At 39.6% G+C, this 25,992-nt stretch overlaps 1 protein-coding gene across 2 annotated transcripts in view; it reads right to left on the reverse strand.

Annotated features, from left to right (window-relative positions):
* The window catches only part of dbt (dihydrolipoamide branched chain transacylase E2), an 80,495-nt gene that overhangs the window by 21,682 nt on the left and 32,821 nt on the right, over positions 1–25,992 (reverse strand). The window contains exons 4-6 of one of the 2 annotated variants that reach the window (XM_047050082.1): positions 24,100–24,281; positions 20,954–21,081; positions 1,877–2,120 (exon numbers count right to left, since the gene is read on the reverse strand). In XM_047050082.1, coding sequence (XP_046906038.1) covers positions 1,877–2,120; positions 20,954–21,081; positions 24,100–24,281 — 554 coding nt within the window. The remainder of the gene's footprint in view (positions 1–1,876; positions 2,121–20,953; positions 21,082–24,099; positions 24,282–25,992) is intronic. The other variant, XM_047050083.1, reaches the window with a different exon arrangement.

Below are 25,992 nucleotides of genomic sequence, written 5' to 3' on the forward strand. Positions count from 1 at the left end.
AAGAGTAACGGAATGCAATATGTGGCGGGCGGTGTTAATTCTGTGTCGCACCGCCACAAATTATTCTATGTGTGAGAAATTGCTATGGACAGAACATGGAAGCTCCTATTGGATCAAATGAGGTGTCAATCGAAATGGCAGAGTGCATTGGTCATTTTGAGACCAAGATTTTAGGGATGTTTACATCTGAACTGAAGTTAGAACAGAGTTTGTGAATGACTGTAGAGCAACAGGCGACCACTTTATAATGATGGAACAATCCAGAGTCCATGGGTATTTATGGATGTAACACATTGTTTTGGACAAAATATTTTACTTGATTGGATCATTTGGACCTTTGAGAATGTAAAGGGACCATTTGTGTTGGGATGTTTTGTATAACTTTACAACTCTGAGCCTCGATAGGTGAGTAGTCTCTGTTTTCTTGTTTTCATGTTCGTGGTCGGACAAAGATGTTGATTGTACCTGCTTTTGCGACTCAATCGAGAAATTGTTTAATTAGATAGAATTCGATAGAATCACAAGAATCGTAGCTTTCCAACAGTATATGGCATGTATATCAATCTAAAAGAAAATATTTGGACTGTCGCATTGTCCCTGTAAAGTGAATTACTTAAAAATTATTTATTTTTGCAGATGCTGAAACCATGCCTCCAAAGAGGCACAGAGCATAGCCCCTCCCCTAACACTCTAGTAACTAGAGCGCATTAGCTGTTATTAAAACAAATGAACTTATTTGTTGATAGCCTTAACGTTATTTGTCATGCTATGTCATGCTAGTTACATATCGATATCGTGCTACTGTACTCTAACTTGCTAACTTGGATAACAGGGAGATAAACATTAACATTCGGTTGCTCCCTAAGAAGGACAAGATTGATTCCCAGGGAAGCCAGTCCATAACCTCTGAATTTTATTCTGTCTCTGTAGGCTCAAACTTATATGGCTGTGTAAAGCCAATCCTACTAGGAGCATTCAATTTTTTATGTTTTTTGTCTAACCCTTTTGTTGTATCGGTATTTGACAATTGAGAGAGGAGCAGCTTTGCCGCAAGTGGGTGTGGTTTCAGCGACCTCAGTGGAAACGCCCCCAGCGTTTGAGATCTGAGAAAACTACTAATTTTTCTAGATTTCAAGACTCATTTGAGTTAATCTTTGAAATTAGACTTGGTAGTTAGGAACACATTTTTCTGTGGTGTGAAAACCTAAAAAGACATTTGGTCACTTTAAAGGGATTTTAACAATCGTGGAACACTAAGAGGTTAAGGTAGGTGTGCAAATTATTAGGCCTTGGGTTAGGGTTAGTGTAATTGCAATTAATAATATATATTTATTCTTTCGAGGTTTAGGCAATCAATCTATTCATCAATCAAAAACAGCCCACATCAAAAAGAGACTTGTGAAATATAAAAATACGAGCTTGTCATTCTCTGTTTAGCAAGACTGTAAACCATTGCTAAGGAAGCCAGGTACACCGCAGACGTTGGCTACCTGTAGTCAAGCTGTATATAGTCAATGCAGTCCTCACACAAACTATCAAAATTATTTTAGATTTTCAAAACCACCAAACTTGATGCGTGTACTCGGAACCCTCTTCTGAGGATGTCGAAAGTTTCTTCTGGGTCATCTGACCTGCTTGGCCACCCCATTGCTGCTTGCAGTTATATTTGTTGCTTGATTTCCTCCAGGTACATTAGTACTTTCGAGGATCATGTTGTTTAATTGTAATTTGTTTTACTACATGCTCTAGTGTTTCTTCCTATTGGCACTTTGCCAATAGGAAGACTTGCACTTTTGCACTTTGCTTTTCACAATGTATGCTTCATGTTTCGGCTACCCGCAAATAAATAAACTGTAGTTGACTTTTTAGCCATTACCCTTTAAGGGCTCTGTGACATCTTTCCCATTGACGACAGGTTTGGGCATGACATGGCTAGGAGCACTCCGTGGTGCCACCTTATCCATAGGTTTGGTGGCAGAGGGTATGGCTGCAGAGGTCTGGATTTCAAGGAATGGAGTGGGGGGTAAGATGGCCCCTGTCTGCTTAGCCAGGAAGTTGAGGATATCCTCTTTAAGAATGCGTCCATCTTTTCCAGTTCCAACCACTTCACTCAGCTTGATCTTAAAATATTAAAGGAAAACAGAAGATATGTTAATTGCAGTCAATTTACCGACAATTGTTGTGTAAAACACTTATCAGGTGAGAAGTAAAATATAAACCTAAAGCACAATGACAAAGGGAGATCACAGAAGATCCATATTTTTGGCATATAATCATTATGTTGTGAAATGGCTATTATTCATTTGGTGCCCTATGGTGCTAAATAACTCCCTAACTACTGTACCAAAAATGATAGCATTTAGCACACACGATACACACAACACTCATTATTATGCCACAATGAACAGGATTGAATCACAGGTGGCACTACAATACACATTCTTTTGTTTTTGGGTTTACACTTTCAAAAACCCTGTACACCTAAAAATACGAAACTTTTGTAAGTTTACACATTTAGTTTTCCACATGAGTATTTTATGTCATTTTAAATCATTCAAAATTTAAGAAAAAAATCCATGTTGGTTAGTCGAATATACAGTACAGAAAAAAGAGGTAGGGGCACCAATTTGCACAAATTACTATTATTATTTATGTTTGCAGCATTGGAAACTTCTGTCTCTTTCTAAAAAAAACGAAACAAAAAAACAACTGGGTTTTGTTTGTTTGCCCCAAAAGTTGCGTGCAGTAGGCAGAAACAGGATTTCAATGCTCTGGCGTGTTTTTTTCTATTGTTCAGGGACTGGCATAATTAATCCGCTATGTCTCACAATGGTTAGAGAAGCAGATTTATAAACTTAAAAGTATTGTTCAAAATTACTCTTCAAAAAATGTGTTTTTAGAGGCAGACATTGCAGGGACAATATAAAAAGTGTATTTAAACCATAAAGCATTGAGTACGGGACAAAAGCCAGGGCTCATCTCCTCTGTGTGACTATCTCATATGCTCTTGTTCGACAGTTACAGTCCATCCATCCACCCTTCCATCCATCCGTTGTCTTCTGCTTATCTGGGGCCGGGTTGCGGTGGCAGCAGGGTATTCCAGATGTCTCTCTCCCCTGCAAAGCTTTCTAGCTCCTCTTCTGGGATCCCGAGGCATTCCCGGGCCAGATGAGATATATACTGCCTCCAGTGAGTTCTGGGTCTACCCCAGGGTCTCCTTCAAGTTGGACATAACAGGAAAACCTCCAAAGGAAGGCACCCAGGAGGTATTTCAGACGCCCAAACTACTTCAACTGACTCCTTTAGACACAAAGGACTATCAACTTTACTCCAAGCTCCTTCCGAATGTCCAAGCTCCTTACCTTATCTCTAAGGCTGAGCCCAGCCACACTGCGGAGGAAACTTGGCCGCTTGCATCTGCGATATCATTCTTTTGGTCACTACCATGTACCATGTCACTACCATGTAATGACCAAAGTCTTCTTCTGACAACTGTCTGGTGGTCCCACCGCTCAAAACCGCCCGGTCCCAACACAAGCTCTTCTCCTGCCTGGCCTTTGTTTATTTGATCAAGAGGGACAGTGTACATTCATAAACATTAAAATGTAAATGCTCCCAAGTATAGCCAAAAGGCTGATTTCCATTGGCAGTCCCTCTGCCAGAGGGAAAAAGGTTATCCAACCTAAAAAAGGCATTAACGTATCAAGCATAACATATCAAACATAACATTGACAATAAATACCTTCTTTTTTTTGTTTTTTGTTTAAGAATTTTTTTTATACTATCCCAGTATACAAGTTCTACTGATTACCCACTCGTGATCAAATTTTTGGTTATTTATCAACCATGTTTTGAGATTACTTTTAAAACAGTTGGATGAGGTTGATTCTCTAATGTTTTGAGGGAGATGGTTTCATTCCCGGGCTGACCTAATTGAGAAAACCGACTGTCAAAATACACTTTTTTTTAAAGAAATAACACAGTCTCCTCTTGCTGCCCCTCGAGTAGCACTGGTTGCTGGTGTTCTAAACTTGACTAGGCTGCATAGTGGTGGGGGGGCCAGGTTAAACCGGATTTTGAACATTAAACAGCAGTTCTTGAGTGTGATCATGTTGTCCCAACTTAAAAGTCTGTATTTATGGAGGACTGAACAGTGATGGTGTGATTTAGGTTTTTTGTCAAGTATTTTGAGAGCCTGTTTATAAAGAGACATTACTGGTTTAAGGGTAGTGGAGTTGGCAGTACAACAGGTGGGTAAGGATGAGAATAAGTGGTCAGTTACTGTACAAAAAAAGGAAGAAATTTCTCCTGTAGCACGGATTGTTTGATTCGGCCAAAGTTTAAACAGCTGTAATTCAATGATCTTTTGACATATCAAGGTAAAACTTTGCATGGTACTTCAGAGGCATGCCACCTTAAAGCCTATTAGGTTTGAACCATCCTTCAAAAATACATTTGATTTAGTACACAAACATATTGAGGCAATGTGGACATTTACATAAATACACCCCTTTCACATTCATTTTGTACTTGATTCAATTGCCTTAAGTAACATTCCTCAATACGCCAATGATACATATATGTACCAAATGTAAAGTCAATTAGACCTTTGGTTCAAGAGAAGAGGAATTTTGAAGGTTTTCCAAAATTATCACTGTACAGGAAAATCCATCATGGCGGACCTTATGGGTCTTTGAGGCTTTTTTGTTCCTCATGAAAAATGAGGCATGCACACCAAGAGTCAGAAGAAATGGAGCAATGGGGCAGAGTATTAGCTTTGGTCAGCTTTGCGTCAAAGGTTAGGAATTTCAAGGTGAAATTGCATGAATTTGTGCAGGGTATTTCAGAATGATGTCATCCTGTTTAACTAAACAGATAATCAAAATGATGACAGGCCAAAATATAATGGCTGGATTCCAACCTAATACTTTATACTTTACAGGTCACCATCCCAGCCCATTGAGCTATTATCAGTGTTGAGTAGTGTCATGTTCAGTAACTGTATAAAAAAGTAAGCCGTTTCTCCTGTGGTAAGCGTTGTTAGATTCAGCCAACGTTGAAACTGCTCTAATTCAATCATATTTTGACATACCAAGGTGAAATTGTTTGTGGTACTTCAGAATGATGTCATCCCATTGAACTAAACAGATAATCAAAATTATGAACGGCCATAAGATTATGGCTAGATTCCAACCTACGACCTTATACTTTACAGGTCACCATCCAAGCCCATTGAGCTATTCTCAGTGTTGAATATTGTCATGTTCAGTTACTGTATTAAAAAGTAAGTCGTTTCTCCTGTGGTGAGCGTTGTTAGATTCAGCCAACGTTGAAACTGATCCAATTCAATCATATTTTGACATACCAAGGTGAAATTGTTTGTGGGACTTCAGAATGATGTCATCCTATTGAACTAAACAGATAATCAAAATGATGACAGGCCAAAAGATAATGGCTGGATTCCAACCTACGACCTTATACTTTACAGGTCACCATCCTAGCCCATTGAGCTATTCTCAGTGTTGAATATTGTCATGTTCAGTTACTGTTTCAAATTTCAAATCATGCCTAACATCATTGGGGATGTGTCCTGGCTTAGGTTACTGAAATGAATTTGTGCAACAGACAAGGGATCCACCTGAACAATCAATTTACTTCATAGAGATAACCATTAGCGTTATCTCTACCATGCGTAGACTACAAGTACATTTAGTCATTTTAGCAGACGCTCTTATCCAGAGCGACTTACAGTAAGTACAGGGATATTCTCCCCGAGGCAAGTAGGATGAAGTGCCTTGCCCAAAGACACAACGTCATTTGGTTTTGTCAGAATGAAAAATAAAAAACTATGCCTCTGACTGGTTTTGAACCTACAACCCTTTGCTTACCAGCACAACATCTCAGCCAATTGAGCAATTCCCAAGCATGGAATACACAAAGTTCAATAACTGGATAATAAAAAAAGCTGTTTCTCCGATGGCGAGCATTGTTAGATTTGGTCCAAGTTCAAACAGCTGTAATTCAGTCATATGTTGACATATCAAGGTAAAACTTTTCATGGTACTTCAGAGGCATGTCACCTTAAAGCCTATTAGGTTTGAACCATCCTTCAAAAATACATTTGATTTAGTGACACAAACATATTGAGGCAAAGTGGACATTTACATAAATACACCCCTTTCAGCCATTTTTCACTTGATTCAATTGCCTTAAGTAACATTTCTCAATACGTCAAGGATACATATCTGAACCAAATTTCAAGTCAATTAGACCTTTGGTTCAAGAGAATAGGAATTTTAAAGGTTTTCCAAAATTATCACTGTACAGGAAAATCCATCATGGCGGACCTTATGGGTCTTTGAGGCTTTTTTGTTCCTCATGACAAATGAGGCATGCACACCAAGTTTCAGAAGAATTGGATCAATGGGGTGGAAATGACATCACTTTGAAAATTGGACTTTTGGGCGTGGCCTGTGGTGCCCCCTATGGTCCGATGTGGCCCATATTTGGTGTGGGGGTACCCACTTGAATGTAGTATAAATGTGCCAAATTAGAAAATTTATGACAAGGGACTTTTTGAGATATTGGGGCGCAAGGAGAAGAAAAATAATAAGAAGAAGAATACCAACAATAACAATAGGTTCCCTCCTACCGGAGGAACCTAATAACAAATACCAACGATAACAATAGGTAAATGGTAAAAAAAAAAAAAAAAAACATTGTAGAAGATCAAGAGTTGGACAACAAGAGAGCAAAATTACTTCATGTTTGGCAAAAAACAACAAGGTGAATGGAGATTCGAACTCAGGAGCTTGAGGTTGCAAGTCAGCCTCTCTATCCTCTCTGCTACGCATCAACAGTTCAGATTTTATGAATAGAAAGGGCAGAGCATTAGCTTTGGTCAGCTTTGGGTCAAAGTTTAAAGGGGTGATTGACGTTTTTTTTTTCACACCTTCCTTAAGGCCTCCGAATAAGGTATGTAACATTGGTTGGGCTGGAAATGGCACGGGTGCTGTTCGATGCCCCCTGATACATCCAGTGAATTTTTCCCGGGAAAAACGCTTGGTTTTCTCCTTTTATCGTATTCTCGTGAATATATAGATGAGCTGCGCGCTGATTGGTTTGTTTACAATGAGTGAAGCTGCGGAACAAAGACCCAACACGGCCATCAGCACTCACTGAAACTACGAAAGTGGAGACTTGAAATAAAAACGTACAAATAAATCTATTTTGTCTCCACAACACTGTTTTCAACAGATTGACTAGGTATCATTTGAAATGATTACATTAGTTGTTTACACTTCTGTTGTCGAAGCAAACAGGATCGCCTTAGGTGGGTAACGTTAGCACTGCAGCTTAGCAAACAAACTCTCGTGATTCAAATCAGCTTCAGTTAGCTAGCTATCTTGCTGAAAAATAGATCTGGACAAACATGCATCTTGAATTGTAGATTTACATGACAACACGGGTTATTAATTTGAATGAAACATAGTCAGGAAGATGAAATGACGTTAGCCCCACTGCCAATAAACTAGGCTAAATCATCACACATTCTACCTATGCTCTTGCGTTAGCAAAGACTAGTTTACATGTCTACAGTCTGTTTTCGCTATCTTGCATTCCTTGCAAATCAGCGTTAATAAAAAGCAGATGAGTTAGAGTCTAGCTAAAATTGACTCGACGGGCATGGTTGATGTTTGTATACCGTAGCGTAGAAGATCCCTGTGCAGTTCAACCCTCGACACATTTGCGCGATCCATTTCCCAACCAAGGACGGTTTTGAAAACCTGGGACAATTTAAAGCAGGATTTTCTATGAAGCTGTTGCTGAAAAGAGGTGCAATCCGACCTTATGTTCATCACAACCGCAAGCTGTCGTATGATTTTGTCGGTAACAGTTATTAGCAATGCTAACGTATCCTGTATCTAGCACCTGCCTTTCTCGAGTTCTTTCAAATAGATAATCTAGACAGGCGTTAGCAATAGGCTAAACTGCTATTCGTTTTCTGGCTATTTTTCGGAAGCTTCCCTTCTTATGCCGACTACAGCTAGTCTAGTTAGAGTCATTTGCCAAGTAAGGTATGTTGATGTGTTTAGAAACATATTTCGCATTCTACCTATACTAGATACAGGAGACGTTAGCATTGCTAATAGGCTAACGGTCAAGGTAGCTTTATTTCGTACCCGTAGGTAATTTATTTTTACAGATAAATAGAATTTTGCTATCCAGAAAAAACACATACAAGACAACAAATATGCCGGTTAATAAAATCATGACAGGCTGTACCAAACACATGCATATCCTTTCTTGTATTTAACCAACTATTGCATACTAAAACATTTCTCCTCTTATTATTATTTAAAACCTCAAATGCCGCAGGAACAAAAGTATTCCTTTAGCATTTTGTTTTCCATCTCGGGACCACAAACCGGCAACCCGAGGGAAGTAACTGAAACCTGTTACTTAAGGGATGCAGCTCATCACTTAAAAAAATACTTGCCTTCCTGTACAACTGAGTTTTATAAATGTATTCTGGAGTCCGTTGATTAAATCCTCTTATCTTACTCGCCCGCTTGACAATTTGGTATAAGGAGTTTTTGTTCTTCACTGACTGACTCCCATACCACACCACAATGGAAAATGACATAGTAGATTCAATAAAAGCTAAATAAAACAATGACAGCATGTGTCTGTCAATGTGAAATTTGGCAAGCTTCCTAAAGCAACTCAGACGCTGATGACCTTTCTTACATACCCTTTCACAATTCAAATCAAATGCCAGTTTGAAATCAATGACTAGACCTAGGTATTTGTAACTCTCCACACGATCCACAACCTGTCTTTTAGTAGTTGTGGTAACGTGATCTGCAGTAGAAGTTATAAAATCAATAATCATATCTTTTGTTTTAGTAGTATATAACTGCAGATAAGAATCATCACACCAAGTCACACAACTCAACCATGGCCAGACTCATCCCCTTGTAACAGGCTCTAGTGATGTGTCGTTCATGAACGATTCGTTCATTTTGAACGAATCCTTACAAGGACTCGGGAGTAACAAGTCCTTTCAAAGAGTGATTCGTTAATTTTCTCATGGCAGCGCATCGGGATTGTTGCATAGCCTCGTCTAAGTAAACAGAAATGATTCGTTCATTTCCCGACTCGGTCTTTCTACGAGTTTTTGGATCATTTTTCACGTGACCTGCATAGGCTCTGTGCTGGTAGCTAGAGGAACGATTTGTTCATTTCCCAACTCGGTCGTTCTACGAGTCTTTGGATCCTTTTTTCATGTGACATTGTAGGCTATTTTGTAGTAGAGGAAACAGTTTCCTCATTCTATTTCGCGTGGCCGCTGTTTTAGTAAGACGTGAATGATATTCGCTCAAGTCATCATACTGACTGGTTTTGTTATTTTCACTTTACATTTACACTTACTGTTTGGTGCAGTGTAATTGTTTGCCGTGATAATTGAATGCTAGTGTGATAATAAACCCAATCATACAAACTGTCATGACACATTATTTTAATGCAGGAATTTATTTTGAAATAGTATCTGCTGGTGCACATGTCATGCACTAACCTACATAAGAATATGATACGTGTTTGCAGTGGACGGATAGCCCCCCGCCCCCCCCCCCCCCCCCCTGTTGAAATGAACGAATGACTGGAAAAAAGATTTGTTTATTTTACTGAACGAGATTCAAAGAACCGAATCAGTAAAATGATCCGAACTTCCTAACACTAACAGGCTCACTATGACTGTATCATCAGCAAACTGGTTTGACACAAGTTAGTATACAAAATGTATAATAAAGCCGGTGAAAGAACACAACCTTGTGGGGATCCAGTAGATACACCTAATACAAGTCCAATAGCCATACCACTAAATCATGGTTCAGCTCGTAATACTCAAGCAGTCTTCTTGCTAGGATGTGGGGTTGAATAGTATTAGAAGCAGAAGAAAAATCAATGAACAACAGTCTTGCATGTGTATTCTTTCCCTCCAAGTGCTTAGTCAGTAAATTTAATAAAACAAGTGAAGCATCCTCAACACTTCTCTCTGCTCTATATGCAAATTGCATGGGATCGAGGACATGTCTAGTCTTACTCAATAACTCCGTTTTCACAAGTTCCTCAAATGATTTCACAACAAAGGAGTTGAGGGCGACTGATCTCAGATCATTAAGCACTTTAGGATTATTACGTTTAGGGACAGGAGTAATAATTTCCTCTTTCCACAGGCTAGGTACCTTTTGTGTCTGTAATGACAAATTAAAAAATGTAACTTAATTGCTTTGCACAGTGCTTTAAGGTTGTACCACATATGTAGTCTGGACCCGGGTTCTTGTTCACCTTAGTGGAGAGAAAACATTTTCTCTACTGCTGCTTGTTCCACAACTAAGTGGGAATCATCATCTTTACACAGGCATCACAATTCATCTATTTCATCTTTAATATAAAACATTCAAATCTTGAATAAAACCTGTTAAGAGCATTAGAAAGATCGACATTGGATTTAAAACCGTCTATACGTACAGTGCCCTTATTTACATTGTGCTGTAATCCCACAATTTTCTTCATGCTAGACCAAGCTGAGCCTAAAATATTGTCTGCCAAATTTTTCTCTAACTTAACTTTATATGCTTGTTTAGCTTTAAAAATCTCTGTTCTGACTTCTCTCCTTGCAATGCCTTTCTCTGAACCTTCCCACTGCTTGTAGGCTAGCTTCTTATTCTGCAAACTATTTTTGACTGAATTTGACATCCACGGTTTACTATTTGGAAAAAACAAAATTTTATGTGTAGGCACAATCAAATCCTCACAAACGGTTATATATGAACATACAACATCAGTCAATTCATCAATTTGTTCAACTGAGTCTTTAAACGTCTCCCAGACGGGCGATAGAGTCTTCAGAACAAATTGTAACTTCTCTCATCTGAGGTTTTTCCCTTTTAAATAAAGGTTTATACATCGGAAGGAGCTGCACACAATTGTGTTCGGCACATCCTAATGCTGACAATGGTAATTCCCCTTTTAGATTCCCATAACAGAGGTCCAGCATCTTGATATGTCTCCAGGGCTCCAGACTAACTTTTTTTACTAGGAGCACAGTAGCCCCTGACTGAAAATGTTAGGAGCGCAAGAGGAAAATTTAGGGGCACACCTTATATTAACCTGCAATGTCATTATTGTAATTGTGTAATTGTTATCCAGTAAATTAGGGATTTATATTAGCAAGGGGGTTTAGATCATTTTCAAGGGACTGTATTCACGTCACATTCTCATTGGGGGCTGAGCACCCCTTAAGGTCTGATCCTAGAATCACCAATTTGTAGGGTGTGCTTGCGTCGGTTGCAGATGGGTCAGTTTTTTTACTGACACTTTTACAACTGATATACAACGACCCACCACATAAGCTTGAGTTTAAATACATTTTATGTGACATTACGCACTGCACATGCAAGTCTTAGCTAAATGACTTAAATGTATGATGCACTTTTCCATCAGTCCTCCCCCGACATCACAACACAATACTTGCTGAGTATAACAACGCAACAGCGCAAACAGACAGGGATACAGTAGCAACGCTAGTACTAAATAAGTATTTAGCTGCTCGGCTCCATGACGCCGGGTAAGAAGGTCTTGTGAAACTGCTCACCAAAAGAACGAAGGAGAATCCACTTGTCTGGCAGATTAAGACATGTTCGTAGGAACCTAGCGAAAAATAGCCTAAACTTTCCACGACTTTTAGCTAGGTTTATAGGTGCCTAGCGAAAAATAGTCTAAACTTTCCTAGACTTTTAGCTATGGTACTAATGCTGAGGGCTCGCTGATATCGCTGTCTTACTAGAACGTTGTGTCTATTGCTAACGTGTGCTGATGTTGTGCACATCCAATAAATTCCAAATTTGTAGGTCGCACATGCGCGAGTGCTTGTAAAAAATGCTTGCACTGTCTCAAAAACTGGTGGCAAAATGCGACCATTTGGTCGCAGTCTGGAGCCCTGTGTCTCGTTGGGCATATAATGTATCGGTGGAAGTTTGACAGGACATTGAGTGACACATCATTAAAGTCTCCCAAAATAAAATTTGGCGCTTCTGGAGAAATGTTCTTAAGTCCGTGAACAACATCGGATCCAATATTTGTTGCCTTGACGTTGTTAGCTTTCGGATGAATGTACACAACAGTTATAAAAACTTGTGGAAATTCCTGTGGCAAATAAAATGGACGAAAGGATACTGACAATAGCTCAATATTGGGTGTACAGATTTTCTCCCGGATAGTCACCGCAGTACAATAGCGCCTATTAACAGAGGCACACACCCCCACCGCCGGATTTACCTGTGATCTCTCCGCTCCTATCCGTGCAAAATGGAATACCAAATCCATCAATACATAAGTCGTTGTCGAAGTCCTGCTCTGTTAGCCAGGATTCCGTGAATGTATACACATTTTCAGGCATTTTGGAGTAATGGGGCACTGGGGAAATCACGTAGACTTTGGGCGTGTTTTATAGCGCCACCTATGGGCGTACATGGGCCACTAGCCGGGAGTAATGAGTGACCTGTTCTATCATTGGGCCAAATTTGAAAAAAATCGGGTCAAGGACTTTTTGAGCTATTGAGCCATTTAACAGAGAAATATAATAATAAGAATACTAACAAAAACAATAGGTTCCCTCCTACCAGAATAATCCTAAATATAGCTGAAAGCAGCAATGGCAGATTCTTCCAAAAACATTGAGAACCATTGAAAAATGTATATTCTTCACAAATTGTCACTGTATAGAAAAATCCATGCTGCAGACATACCAATGGGATACCAAATCTGACCAAATCCAAATATAGCTGCAAGCAGCAATGAGGTGGCCAAGCAGTCAAATGACCCAGAAAACATTTTAGACATCCTCAGAAGAGGGTAACGAGTACACGCAGCAAATCCATCAAAGATTTGCTGAGATACGACCCAACTTCCTGTTTGCTGGCTTAATGGCACATGTTGATTGCCTGTACCGGGCAAACGGTTTCGAAAATCAGAAGACCATGTGATAGCTTTTGTGAGGCTTGGTCTGAAGATAATCTATGCCAAATTTGGTGAAGATTGGACAACATGTGTAGGAGGAGTAGAGAAAAAACGTTTTTCAAATAATTCAAAATGGAAGTTCATTTTGAAGTTATCATGTGTCACACACGGGATGTCCCAAGATATGAGACAAAGGAATCATTAAAGGCAAACAAATCAACAGTTACTGGCCAAAACACATTTTTGCTTCCTGCGGCCACGCCCAATCATGACATGACACAAAAATTTGGACATCCTCAGAAGAGTGTTCCGAGTCATCATACCAAGTTTGGTGTTGATATCTCAAATTTGCTGATTGGTTGCTTGGTTGACGATTTCGATTGGCTGTACCGGACAAACGGTTTTGAAAATCAAATCTGTTTAAGAATTCAGTGAGGGTTGCTCTGACGATGATACGTGCCAATTCTGGGGAAGATTAGACCAGAATTGTATTATTATTATAACGTTTACTTAACCAGGAGAGACCCATTGAGATTAAGAATCTCTTTTTCAAAGAAGACCTGGTCAAGACAGGCAGCAGCATACATACAAATATAGTTACAGAAATACAAAAGAAGAGAAAATATAGGAGTTAGTGTAGTAGCCAGGTACATAAAAACATTTACATTTTAAGGAATCTGTCTCTAGCTATTTCATTTTGAATTTAAAGGCATTAAGCGAGATTAATTCCTTTAGTTTCAAGACATTTTGGAACATATTCCATGCCAAGGGTGCGGAGTACAGAAAAGCCCTCTTTCCAATTTCCGTACGGCATAAGGTACAGATAGCATGACACAGTCCTGAGAACGCAGAGAAATTATTTCCCGGCACTTCTGCTTTATAAGGACACACAAGTTGTTTGGGAGCAGATATAAATAATGACTGAGTGAGGGTTGCTCTGACAATGATGTGTGCCAATTCTGGGGAAGATTGTTAAAAAATTGTAGGAGGAGTAGGCTTTCAAAGATTTTTGAGAAAACTGGAAATGGCGGAAAATTTATATAACCGGAAATTGACGTCATAAGGTGTGTTGAACTTCCATCCAGGGAATCCAATAGTACCGCATTTTTGAAAATCAGTCATACAGTTTAAAAGTTGCGTGTGTAAACACAAGTCTAACTTTGACCCATTGGTGGAGCTAGAGTGGTCTAATGGGATTCATGAAACTTGGAGAAGGGACTGTGCTTAATAAGTGTGCCAAATTTAACCAAAAATTACTATATGGTTCTAGGGGCTTCCATTGACTCCCATTGCACAAGAATAAAAACTAGAGAGGGTACAGATTCTGGGGAAATTGTAGGTTGTGCTCGCTTGCGTTGGTTGCAGGTGGGTCCGTCCCCATAAGTTTTTCCCCATCTAGTGATATTTTCAAGCATTTACATTTAGTAATTTAGCAGACACTCTTATCCAGAGCGACTTACAGTAATTACAGGGACATTCCCCCCGAGGCAAGTAGGGTGAAGTGCCTTGCCCAAGGACACAACATCATGTTGCACGGCAGGGAATCGATCCGGCAACCTTCTGATTTCTAGCCCGACTCCCTCACCGCTCAGCCATCTGACGCCCATTTAGCCTATAAAAAACAACAACTTTGAAACAAGCTACTGTAACAACGTTGTCACCAGCAATATTTCAGATGGAATCGCGATTCGAACAGTAGGCTACCATCTGCTAACTGAAAATATGCCCCCAAAAACGTAAATAAGATTTACATCTATTTAGGGAGAAATGGCTAATTCAAAAGAATTTTGCTATGAGCAAGCTAGTTGCAGTGGCTAGCCAAACTTCACTGATTGAGGGGATTGTTTTTAAGTGTCGGAAATTAGAATGTTTCTTTTGACATTAAGTTTAGGCTGTGGCACTGAAGCCAGCGACACACCACACAAACTTGAGTTTAAACTTGACATACATTCTTTAATGTGACATTACTTACTGTACATGCAAGTCTTGATTTGCTTAAATGTACATGTATGATGCTGCTAGTAGACGTACACCGCGGCACGATACTCGCTGTGCAACAGCACATCAATCCATGCGTCGTTGCTGACGTGGTGACGTAGCTAGCACTGAGTACCCTTCGTTGACTAAAGGCACTTTTTGCCACAAAAACGTAACCTCCTAAACCGTGCAACGGAACGTAAATAAAAATACAAACAACGCAATCGAGACCAAGACGAACATTTTGACATAGGCGTCTGTGTAGTCCAAATATTGACTGATCCTTAGGGGGGCGAAAATAAACAATAATAATATATGTGACAGAACAATGGTTGTGCTCGCCGAAGGCATGAGCACACCCAATAACTAGAGAGTGTACAATTCTGGGGAAATTGTAGGGTGTGCTCGCTGGCGTCGGTTGCAGGTGGGTCGGCCCCCTTTCGTTTTTTTCTTCTAGTGACATTTTTCAAGCATTTACCCTACTCATATTGCATGACTCATTAAGAACCCCCTTTGAACCAAGCTACTGTAACAACGTTGTCACCGGCAGAATTTCAGATGGAATTGCGATTCAAACAGTAACATCTGCTAACTGAAAAGATGCCCCCAAAAACGTAAAAGCTTAAGCTTCACATTTTTTTGGGTGGAAATGGCTAATTCAAAAGAAGTTTGCTACGAGCAAGCTAGCTGTTGTTGCTAGCCAAACTTCACAGAGTGGATTGTTTGAATGCGCCGGAAATGAGAAACATTTCTTTTGACCTAAAGTTTAGGCTGTGGCATTGAAGACAGCGACGCACAAGCTTGAGTTTTTTCAATTTACAGTATAAAATACAATATAAAATACTAATATTACACAAATTGTGAAGTAGAGCAAAATCCATTGTTTTAAGACATGAATTCATTAAAGTCAGTGTGAACTCTTGGCTTTGTTGAGGAGGCCAACAGCGGAAGGGAAGAAACTGAAGAAACTGTGTGGCGTGAGGTTTTGGTCCTGATGGACTGCAGCCTTCTGCCGGAGGGGAGTGACTAAAACAGAGAGTGTCCCGGGTGGGAGGAGTCGGCCACAATCTTCTTCGCTCGCCTCAGGGTCCTCGAGGTGTGCAGGTCTTCGAGGGAAGGCAGATTGCAGCCAATCACCTTCTCCGCAGAGCGGATGATACGCTGCAGCCTGCTCTTGTCCTTGGCAGTGGCAGCAGTGTACCAGATGGTGATGGAGGAGGTGAGGATGGACTCAAATGATGGCTGTGTAGAAGTGCACCATCATCGACTTTGGCAGGTTGAATTTCTTTAGCTGCCGCAGGAAGTACATCCTCTGTTGTGCTTTCTTGGTGAGGGAGCTGATGTTCAGTTCCCACTTGAGGTCCTGGGAGAGGATAGTGCCCAGGAAGCGGAAGGACTCCACAATGTTGACTGGGGAGTCACACAGGGTGATGGGGGTGAGTGGGGCTGTGTTCTTCCTGAAGTCCACAACCATCTCCACTGTCTTGAGAGCATTGAGCTCTAGGTTATTTTGGCTGCACCAGGTCACCAGGTTGTCCGCTTCCCACCTATAATCAGACTCGTCTCCACCAGAGATGAGCCCAATGAGGGTGGTGTCGTCTGCAAACTTCAGGAGTTTGACGGACGGATGACTGGAGGTGCAGCTGTTGGTGTACAGGGAGAAGTGTTTAACGCTGCCTGTCAGACAGGAAGTCTGTGATCCACCTGCAGGTGGAGTCAGGCACATTCAGCTGGGAGAGCTTGTCCTGAAGCAGATCGGGGATGATGTTATTAAAGGCAGAGCTGAAGTCCACAAACAGGATCCTGGCGTAGGATGCTGGGGAGTCCAGGTGCTGTAGGGTGAAGTGGAGGGCCATATTAACTACATCGTCCACAGACCTGTTGGCTCTGTAGACAAACTGCAGGGGGTCCAGTAGAGGGTCTGTGATGGATTTTAGGTGTGCCAGCACCAGGCGCTCAAAAGACTTCATTACTACAGAGGTCAGGGCGACGGGTCTGTAGTCATTATGTCCAGTTGGCCTGGGCTTTTTGGGCACAGGGATGATCGTGGACGACTTGAGACAGGCTGGCACATGGCATGTCTCCAGGGAGGTGTTGAAGATGTAGGTAAACACCGGAGACAGCTGGTCAGCGCAGTTCTTGAGGGTGGCTGGAGAAACAAAGTCTGGCCCAGCTGCTTTGCGGGGTTCAGTCTCTTGAACAGTTTGTTCACTTCTCTCTCCTGAATGGAGAGGGTCGTCACTGTAGACGGGGGGAGGTGGGAGGCCTCACGGGTGGAAAGGGGTTGTTCAGGACTGTCCAATTGTCTTTCAAATCTACAGTAGAACTCATTCAGGTCGTTGGCCAGGCGGGAGTCGTTAGTGTAGTGGGGGGCTCTAGGCTTGAAGTTGGTGATCTGCCTGAGGCCTCTCCAGACAGAAGCAGAGTCGTTAGCTGAGAATTGATGTTCTAGTCTCTGCGAGTACAGTCGTTTAGCCTCTCTCACCGCTTTGCTAAACCTGTTCTTCGACTCCTTGAATCTGTCCCTGTCCCCACTCCTAAATGCGGGCTCTTTGTCCAGCCTCAGCCTTCTGAGTTTAGCTGTAAACCAGGGTTTGTCGTTATTGTAGCTCACCCTGGTGCGTGTTGGTGTACAGCAGTCCTCACAGAAGCTGATGCTAGTTATTATTACGGAGGAATCCTAATAATAACTAGAGAGCGTACAGTTTCTGGGGAAATTGTAGGGTGTGCTTGCTTGCATCGGTTGCACAGGGGTCCGTGCAACAGAACCTGATATTTCTGTAGGCTATATTTTATATAAAAAATGCATAGCCTACTTATTATTTATAAAGATTACATAGATTTAAAAGCATAATTTTTTTCTGCTCATTTACAACTCAAATACTAACGGTGCGTTTACACTGCAGCAACGCGATGCGAGCGACAACATGTTTTCCATTCATTTTCTATGGAGCTAGGCGAATCGCTTGCGTGGTACATTGTGGGTAGCGACGCAACGCGATTGTGTTGAGATGTTCTCAAGGCCTGAAATGTATGTTAGAAAGGACCTGCAGCAAGATAAAGGCAGAAAAGTACAGAAAATAGAAAAAAAATGCAAAAAGTACTGCCAGTTGGAAGATACTGCTGTGAAAGGTATTTTTGAAAGGACCTGGAGCAAGATGAAGGCAGAAAACAGAAGAAAAGAAGAAGAAGAATGCTAAACAAAAAGGGGAACATTTCAGAAACATAAGCTGCAGGAATATGTGAAAATTGAGCAGAAAACCAGTTGCTGAAGTCTGGGTTGAACGAATTTGAAGGTAAAAAGACAACACTGGAATGACTTGAACTTGCTGGAAAAACTTAGCAACCGTTGGTCATTGGCAAAATGTCTAACCTAGAATCTAGGTTTCAGGTTCAAGACGGAGGAGAAGCTAATCATGCGTGCCTGCACACCCAGTCCTGTTCAGACACTTAATTTAAGATTACATCAAAATAATAATTCATAGTGCAGGGTTGCCGATGTTGCCTGGTGAGTTTTTTTAATAGTAAATAACAAGATCATGCTACATCTAACCAGCGGATCATTTCTTGCAAGTGTGTCAAAGTGGTATGTATTAACACCCTAGGCTTGAATAATAACCGAAGGCGTGAAGCTAGAGAGAGGATGCAATGGAAGGAATGCAACGGAGAAGATATTTAAAGTAAAGACTTTACATCTGAGATGTTACTTTACATCTGTGTTCAATATCGTCAATTAAAAGTAAAAACTTTCCAGTTACGAAGCGTTTGTATGTAGGATTAACGCCAGCTGCAGCAAACACTTACCCCAGCCCTGGTTTGGCTGTTCGTGACGGTCAGCTATGACAGTCGAGCCTCGATTTTTGCAGATTTCTGTAAAACTTGCTAAAATAAAAACGATCTAGCTAGATTATGTACACTTTAAGCTCAATGTACATATTTGGTCGATAGTGGAAAAAAAGTCTAACCGTTTTAGTTTTGGAGAGCCATCGCACTAGCTCGTTTATGAGAATAACAGAAATGTAGCTAGAATCCACACCTCAAACAAGTTAACTTAGAAAACTGTACGTCCAATCCAAAAAATAAGGATATTTTCCAAAACCCAAGACTCTGCCGAAACCATAGATATTCTTTGTGTCTGTGCGGTCAGAAATACAACTCTTTTGGCCGTTTCCAAAACGTTCACCCAATTCTGCTTTCATGGTGCGTGTCTGTTTGGTTGCCACGGTGATGGCGCAGCTGTGATTGCTAACGAGCTGGGCAGAGAGAATAACCAACATTTACCTAGCATGTGTCCTTTATATGTCTGTGCCGTCAGAAATACGACTCTCGGCAGTTAAAAAAAACGTCTACTTATGAATTTCTCTGACGAATTTTACCCACCTCTCCATTGAAGTTAGTGAGATCATTTGAAAGGCTGCTCTCGCTTCAAGGCTCATGGCTGAAGATCTGTAAATGTGAGCTCTTTAGTAGTAACATTGGCTGAAAGAGGACACATTTTCCTACATTTTAAGGTATAACTTGTTTCTGTAAGTTAAACTATATGAACGTTAGAGGAATTTGTTTGACAATTTAGTTGAATATCAGAAAAAGAACAGCAAGCAGAGTGCTCATTCATAAAAATCAAGAAGGAGCAAACATTTTTATGTATTTCAAACTGTCAATTCAAAATTGGCAGAATATATTTGAAAAAGCTGAATCATTTGGGAATAGCTGAATGTCTTATGAACATTTTAAAGGTTGAATGGTGTCTCTAGCTGAAAGTATGCTGAAGTAGTTACGTTTGAAAGAGGAGGAAGCTTTTTAATGATTTGAAAGGATTTACCATTACTTTTTAATGGGAGAATAATTTGCACAAAAACCTTAATGTCTTAAAAAGTATAAAAAAGTGAGAAATAACAAAAGTCAAATCCAACATCCCCTGAAGGAGCTGAACGTTTTGATACAAAAATTGTAGGAATCGGTGAAAGTATGCAGGACTATTAAAAGGCCAAAAAACGGGGGAAGAACTGCTTAACAGCATTCTCACAATAAATATATATGTGAGATAACAATGTTTTGTGCTCGCCGAAGGCAAGCACACCCCAATAATAAAACTAACAATAAAAATAGGTTTCCTCCTGACTGAGGAATCCTATAAATAAAACTAACAAAAGCAACCGGAGGAACCCTAAAAAGCATTGAAGGCCATATGGCAGGTTAACCAGGAGAATGAGTGAAGTGAATGAATGGGTAGTTTTCACCCGGTCCCTAACGCGACGCTGCAAAGTAGCGTCTTCCAAATGTGAGACGAATGTCGAATATGAAACTAACTTCACGGTCAATTAACACACCTTTTCGACGTATTTAGTGTGAAATGCTGCACACCTTGGATGACTTAGCTCGTACTGATTTCTCTGCCATGTGTTTCAGAACAACAAATGACAGCAGCAAAATTCTTTTTTTACTGCACAACCGGAGCACAAACAATTGTTTCAGGATTTTCTCTAGGTCTTTTGTTGGGTGAAATGCCAACTTCACGTAGCTCAATATGTTACATAGCTTTGTCATTTCCATGGTCACAGTGGAAATGCTCACAAATTATTATAAAAACGGATCTGTTTTAAGCGTTAAAAATAATAATAATAGCGGGATTTGAGGACTGCAAATATGTGGAGTATTGCAAATATTACTACCAGAATCTGTCACTACTGTATTGTTTTCTTTCGTTTATGTCAGGCAGTCGAGATGTATTGCCCAATAATGACATTAGGTATGCTACTTGTATCATGTAAATGTATGTATACATATTCCATAAATAGTCCAAATGTGGCACAGATTAATTTAAAATATTTCAATGTGGAGAAAAAGACAGCTTCCTTTGTTTAGAGACAAACTGTATGTTTGACAGCTTTAGTTATTAGCCATTTGACAACCAACATTTTAGCATTGTGTGGGTGTATTCATAACTTACATTGTTCTCCATGGCTAACCGCCGTACTGCAGGTGTAGCTTGAGTCTTATGCCCCTTGATTTCCTGGTGTGTGTGCTCATCGTGTGACATTGCTGGTGTCTCTACAACATCTTCTTCTTGGGCCACCTCTGAAAGAAGATTCCAAAAGTATCAGCTGCTGGACAAACAGCAGGTCACTCAATATTTGTTGGCTACTTTTTGATGCAATGAATGAAATTGCACAATAAAGGCTGTGTATTTAGTTAACGGAGGCTGGCTGCATATAGCCTTGTCTACACACTGTATATTTTGGGGTTAGGTTTCAAAATTGCAGTTGGAAACCTTCCATGGGGATAAACTGGAAATTTGCAACTGCAGGTCAGCCTATAACAAGGAACTTAAATGTAATTGAGCAAAGAAAAAACATCTTGCAGCATACTCTTGGTTATAACAACCTGATTTAATACAATTCATTACATTACAATTACATTTAGTCATTTAGCAGACGCTGTTATCCAGAGCGACTTACAGTAAGTACAGGGACATTCCCCCGAGGCAAGTAGGGTGAAGTGTCTTGCCCAAGAACACAACATTAGGCACGGCCGGGGGTACAACCGGGTAAATTCAGTTGAATTTATACTCTGTGCATTCCTTGATCACATACACACAATTTCTAGAATCCTGCACACTAGTAAAAAGTTTTATAGATTTACTTTTATAAGATGAATCTTTTACTTTGATTCAAAACATATGTCAGATTAATTAATTAAATGAATGATGGTTACCTGTAGGGCTGCAACAACGAATCGATTAAATCGATTAAAATCAATTATTAAAAGCGTTGGCAACAAATGTCATTATCGATTAATTGTGTTGCACGATTATTACTCCACTCAATAAGTCACAGAGATGTTTGAGTATTTGAAAAAAAAGTTTAGTTGAGCGCGGAGCAGAACGGAGGTAGAGGAAAGGCCATCGGAGAGACGTTGTTGAGTAACATTCTGAAACACATGGCGGATAAATCAGTACGACCTAAGTCATCCAATGTGTGAGAGCATTTCACACTAAATACGTCGAAAAGGTGTGTTAATTGACTGAGGTGAAGTTAGTTTCATATTGGACATTCGTCTCAAATTCGGAAGGCGCTACTTTGCAGCGTTGCGTTAGGGACCGGGTGAAAGCTAGCCATACCATTTTGAAAAATTTAGACTTTTAGAATATTTTTATGAATATAAAACCTCAAACAGACACCAGAGTATCTTAACAATGTCTGGTATACTTCCACAGCCTTTACTTTTTCAATGAAGTTTCAAATAAAATGATAGAAAATCACTAATCTTTAAAAATAGCTTAATCCTCGCAAATCTGAACTTTTTTTCAAAATTGTGTAAAACAATCTTACATACACACCAGATTATTCGTATAAAATCTGGCCTACTTCCACAACCTTTCAATTTTCAAAAATGTTTTAAACAAAACTCAACTAAATTGCTGATCTCTGAAAATAGCATTAAATCCACGCTAATATTATTAACTTTTTCAGAATAGTGTGCCTGTTTGTGCACATTCCGAAGATTATTTGCACTGTGAATTTGCAGTGTCCGTTGCAATGAATGCTTTTGGTAAAAAGATAAGAATCGACAGATTAATCTATTACTAAAATAATCGTTAGTTGCAGCCCTAGTTACCTGCCACCGTTTAAAGGGCATTAAACTTTATTATTTATTTTTTTTACAAACTTTATTTGGGGGTGAGAAGGACTGGTTTAAAGCAAGGTCCAGGCCTGATTTTGTTTTATCTTTTGTCAGAGACTGTTTAATATGTGAAGTAAAACTTTCACTTTTTTTTGAATTTATGATTTGCTGTCTAACAAGGAAATAAATCATTATGTACCATATTAAATTGCATAGCATCATATTCTTATGCATCGCATCTTTTTAAATCGCATTGTGTTGAATCGCACTGCATCGCAATAGGGGTGAATCGTATCGCATTAATAGTTGCTTTTATGTATCTTTAATGTATTGGATTGTGGGCAGTGCATCGAGATGTGTATCGCATCATCCTCAGTGATGGAGATGCACATCCCTAGTGTGCCTACTTCCTATCAGCATTAGGTACATTTATTGTTGCTTGTTTGTTAATTTGCTATAAAATACAGGCTTTAGAGTAAAGAATGTATTTCAGAGGTTGTAATTTAAACACAGATTGTGATTTCAATTTTCATTGGTAATTTTATTGACTGATGATTCCTTTGACCCATGTTTGAATACATGCAAAAATATGTTTATGTTGTGTTTCTGTTTTACAAAACATAGCTTATTTGCAATCTACCATTGTAAATTACTGTTGCCTCTAAAATAATGTGACATAAGAATTGCTCTTATCATTGTCTACACACAAAAGTTTGTGAAACAAATGCACTTATAATTAAATTCTTGTTATCCTTTTCACATATTTATATATTAATTAAGTATGCATCTGGCAGCAATTTAACAGTAAATGAGTGAAATAGCCTTAGATTCGTTTTTTTCCGGTGTGATTTGGAAAGAAAAGAAAATACTGGGTGATAAAACATATCTAAGAAAAGTCAAGAAAGCAGGGTCCTGGAATTTGATCGGGTGCGAAGATACAAAAATAATCCTCCTCGCTGATTAATTCTCAACATATTGTAATAAACTGAAATTGCAAGTGTTGTCATGCAACTAATAAATATAATATAAACTAAATATAATATAACCTCAACATATTTTGAATATTTGGCAATGCAACGTTGAAATGTACTGAATAGGTACGAGATTTATGTCTGGGGTTCCAATGGTTGTGAGTACAAGACTTCAGGTGTAATATAATATTACATATGTGTAAAAAAAACTTTTAATGTGTTCACTAAATGTGTGTAATCTTAGTGTTTGCAGAACAGTTCAAACAGTACTAATATGAATTGAGAAGAATTTAAATTGATTTTGAATTTTATTTACAGAGGCTTTATAGTTATACTGAATTAAATTAAGATCAATTGTAAAAACTCTTAAATCAATATATACTTAATTATTCATGTCTGCATATGACTTATACAGTAGAGCATTGACGTTGAAACTTATCAGCACTATATTTGTGCATGCATGCAAGTTCCGTGCTTCACCTGTAGCTTCAGGCATACTCACCTGGACCTGACTCCGTCTCAATATCAACTAGGGGTGTGCCAACTAAAGCTGTAGAATCCACCTCATAGTAAAGCTTGCGGATCACTCCATCATAGCGGCTCGTTATGGTGACAGAGGCCTTGTCACTCTGTACCTCACAGATGCTGTCAAATTGTGACACCTTGTCTCCTTCCTTTACATACCTAACAGAATAGACAAACATTACTTGGGGAGACATAGCAGTATGCCAACCAAACAGTAAAAGCAGCTTTGTTTATTGTGAAAAAGTATGCATTATGATAATGCTCATACAGGATTTTATGATGGACTAAAAAAAGGATACACAAGTTGATACTACAGAATATTGAGACCAATTGACTTGATAATTCAGAGACACCCACCCACATGCACACACAAGCCAAAGAAACATGGAAGCACACCATTTCCTCCAGGTAGAAAGGCAACAAAATAAAACGGGTGGGAATTTATTGCAATGATCAGCCAAACCAAAGTATTTAGTTGTGTGTGAGAGTTAACTTTCTCTTGTTGCTACTTATTGCTGTCAATGGGTAATTGTTGAACTTCCATTGTACATTTAGGGTTAAAAAATAAAGGTGCTTTTATTCAAATTGCCAAACTTGACAAATAAGCACCAATCTTTAAAAGACAAACTAATTTAAGGAATCATGTCAACCTTTTTTTGCATAATACTTCTTTTAGACCAAAATACACCCATTTGTAATCAACCAGAGCTTGAAAACTCTTCTGTGTAATTACCACCTGAAAGGAAGATATGCCTGTCTGTACGCACTGCATTTTTTATTGCAAATTTAATTTTGAATATAATTTTGTTATGATATGACCAATGGGCCTGCAATAGTACGATTTGATCAGTGGAGTGCTGTAGCGCTAGATTGTAAAACTCCTGCAATCCAATAGAAGATGAGACGACACGGTGCTTATGAGAATGTCGGAGTGCAAACAAAGCCAAACTAGCAGTGTGGGGGAAACTTGCTGTCATGTGTAATACATGTAGGGCGGAACTTGTCTATTATGGCAGCACAACGTGCATTTAAAGCGGAAATATCCCAGCACAAAAGGACACATAACTAGCCAGGATAGCCGTCGTTAGCGACACCAGTTGATAATAAAGGGCTATTTTTACGTGTCTTCTCGTTCACATCGGCCCATAGCAACATGTTCAAAGACAGCGGTAAGACAGAAGCCCACTTTGTATGACCATCTCTCTAATTACATAAATCAGTGTGTGTGTGTGTGTGTGTGTGTGTGCAAATTAGAGTAGGGTTAGTTTCCCACACTCAACTAAAGAACCGGACACTGTAAAGTGCCTATTTTGCATACGTCCTCTTTATAAAACAACGGAGTGCAGTGCCGGGATTGAGGTTGTTTGGATAAGAATTTCGCCATCAGATAATGGAGAGAAAAAAATGTCAGGAGCTTGGCTTCCTCTCTTCACGTCACAGCCCCTTGCACTCTGATTGGTCCTCTAGTCTGCAGCGATTAGTCTTGTCTCCTCCTCATTCACTTTTTAGGCTACAACCGATATTTAGCTGCTTTTAAAGGAGTTGGCTAACTAGAACGACAATATAAAGTGAATACTTGTTACATGAATGTGTTTACTGATGAAGGCTACTTGGGCAGTTTTGACCACAATTGAACTAATGCGATTAACAAAGGCATTCAAAAAGAAACTGAGCAAGGAAAACAGGAACTTAGCTTATTCAACCCATCTTCAGCTGCTTTCAAAGGGGCTAGCGAGCGAACAGAACGACAATATAAAGTGGATATACTTTCAAGATCAATGAATTGTTACAAATTAATATGTTTACTGATGTCAAAACTGCTAGCACTTTGCAAATAGGGCTGTAAGGTGAATTTAGCCTACACATAACA

This window comes from Hypomesus transpacificus, unplaced genomic scaffold, assembly GCF_021917145.1.
Source record: "Hypomesus transpacificus isolate Combined female unplaced genomic scaffold, fHypTra1 scaffold_100, whole genome shotgun sequence".
Classification (NCBI taxonomy): Eukaryota; Metazoa; Chordata; class Actinopteri; order Osmeriformes; family Osmeridae; genus Hypomesus; species Hypomesus transpacificus.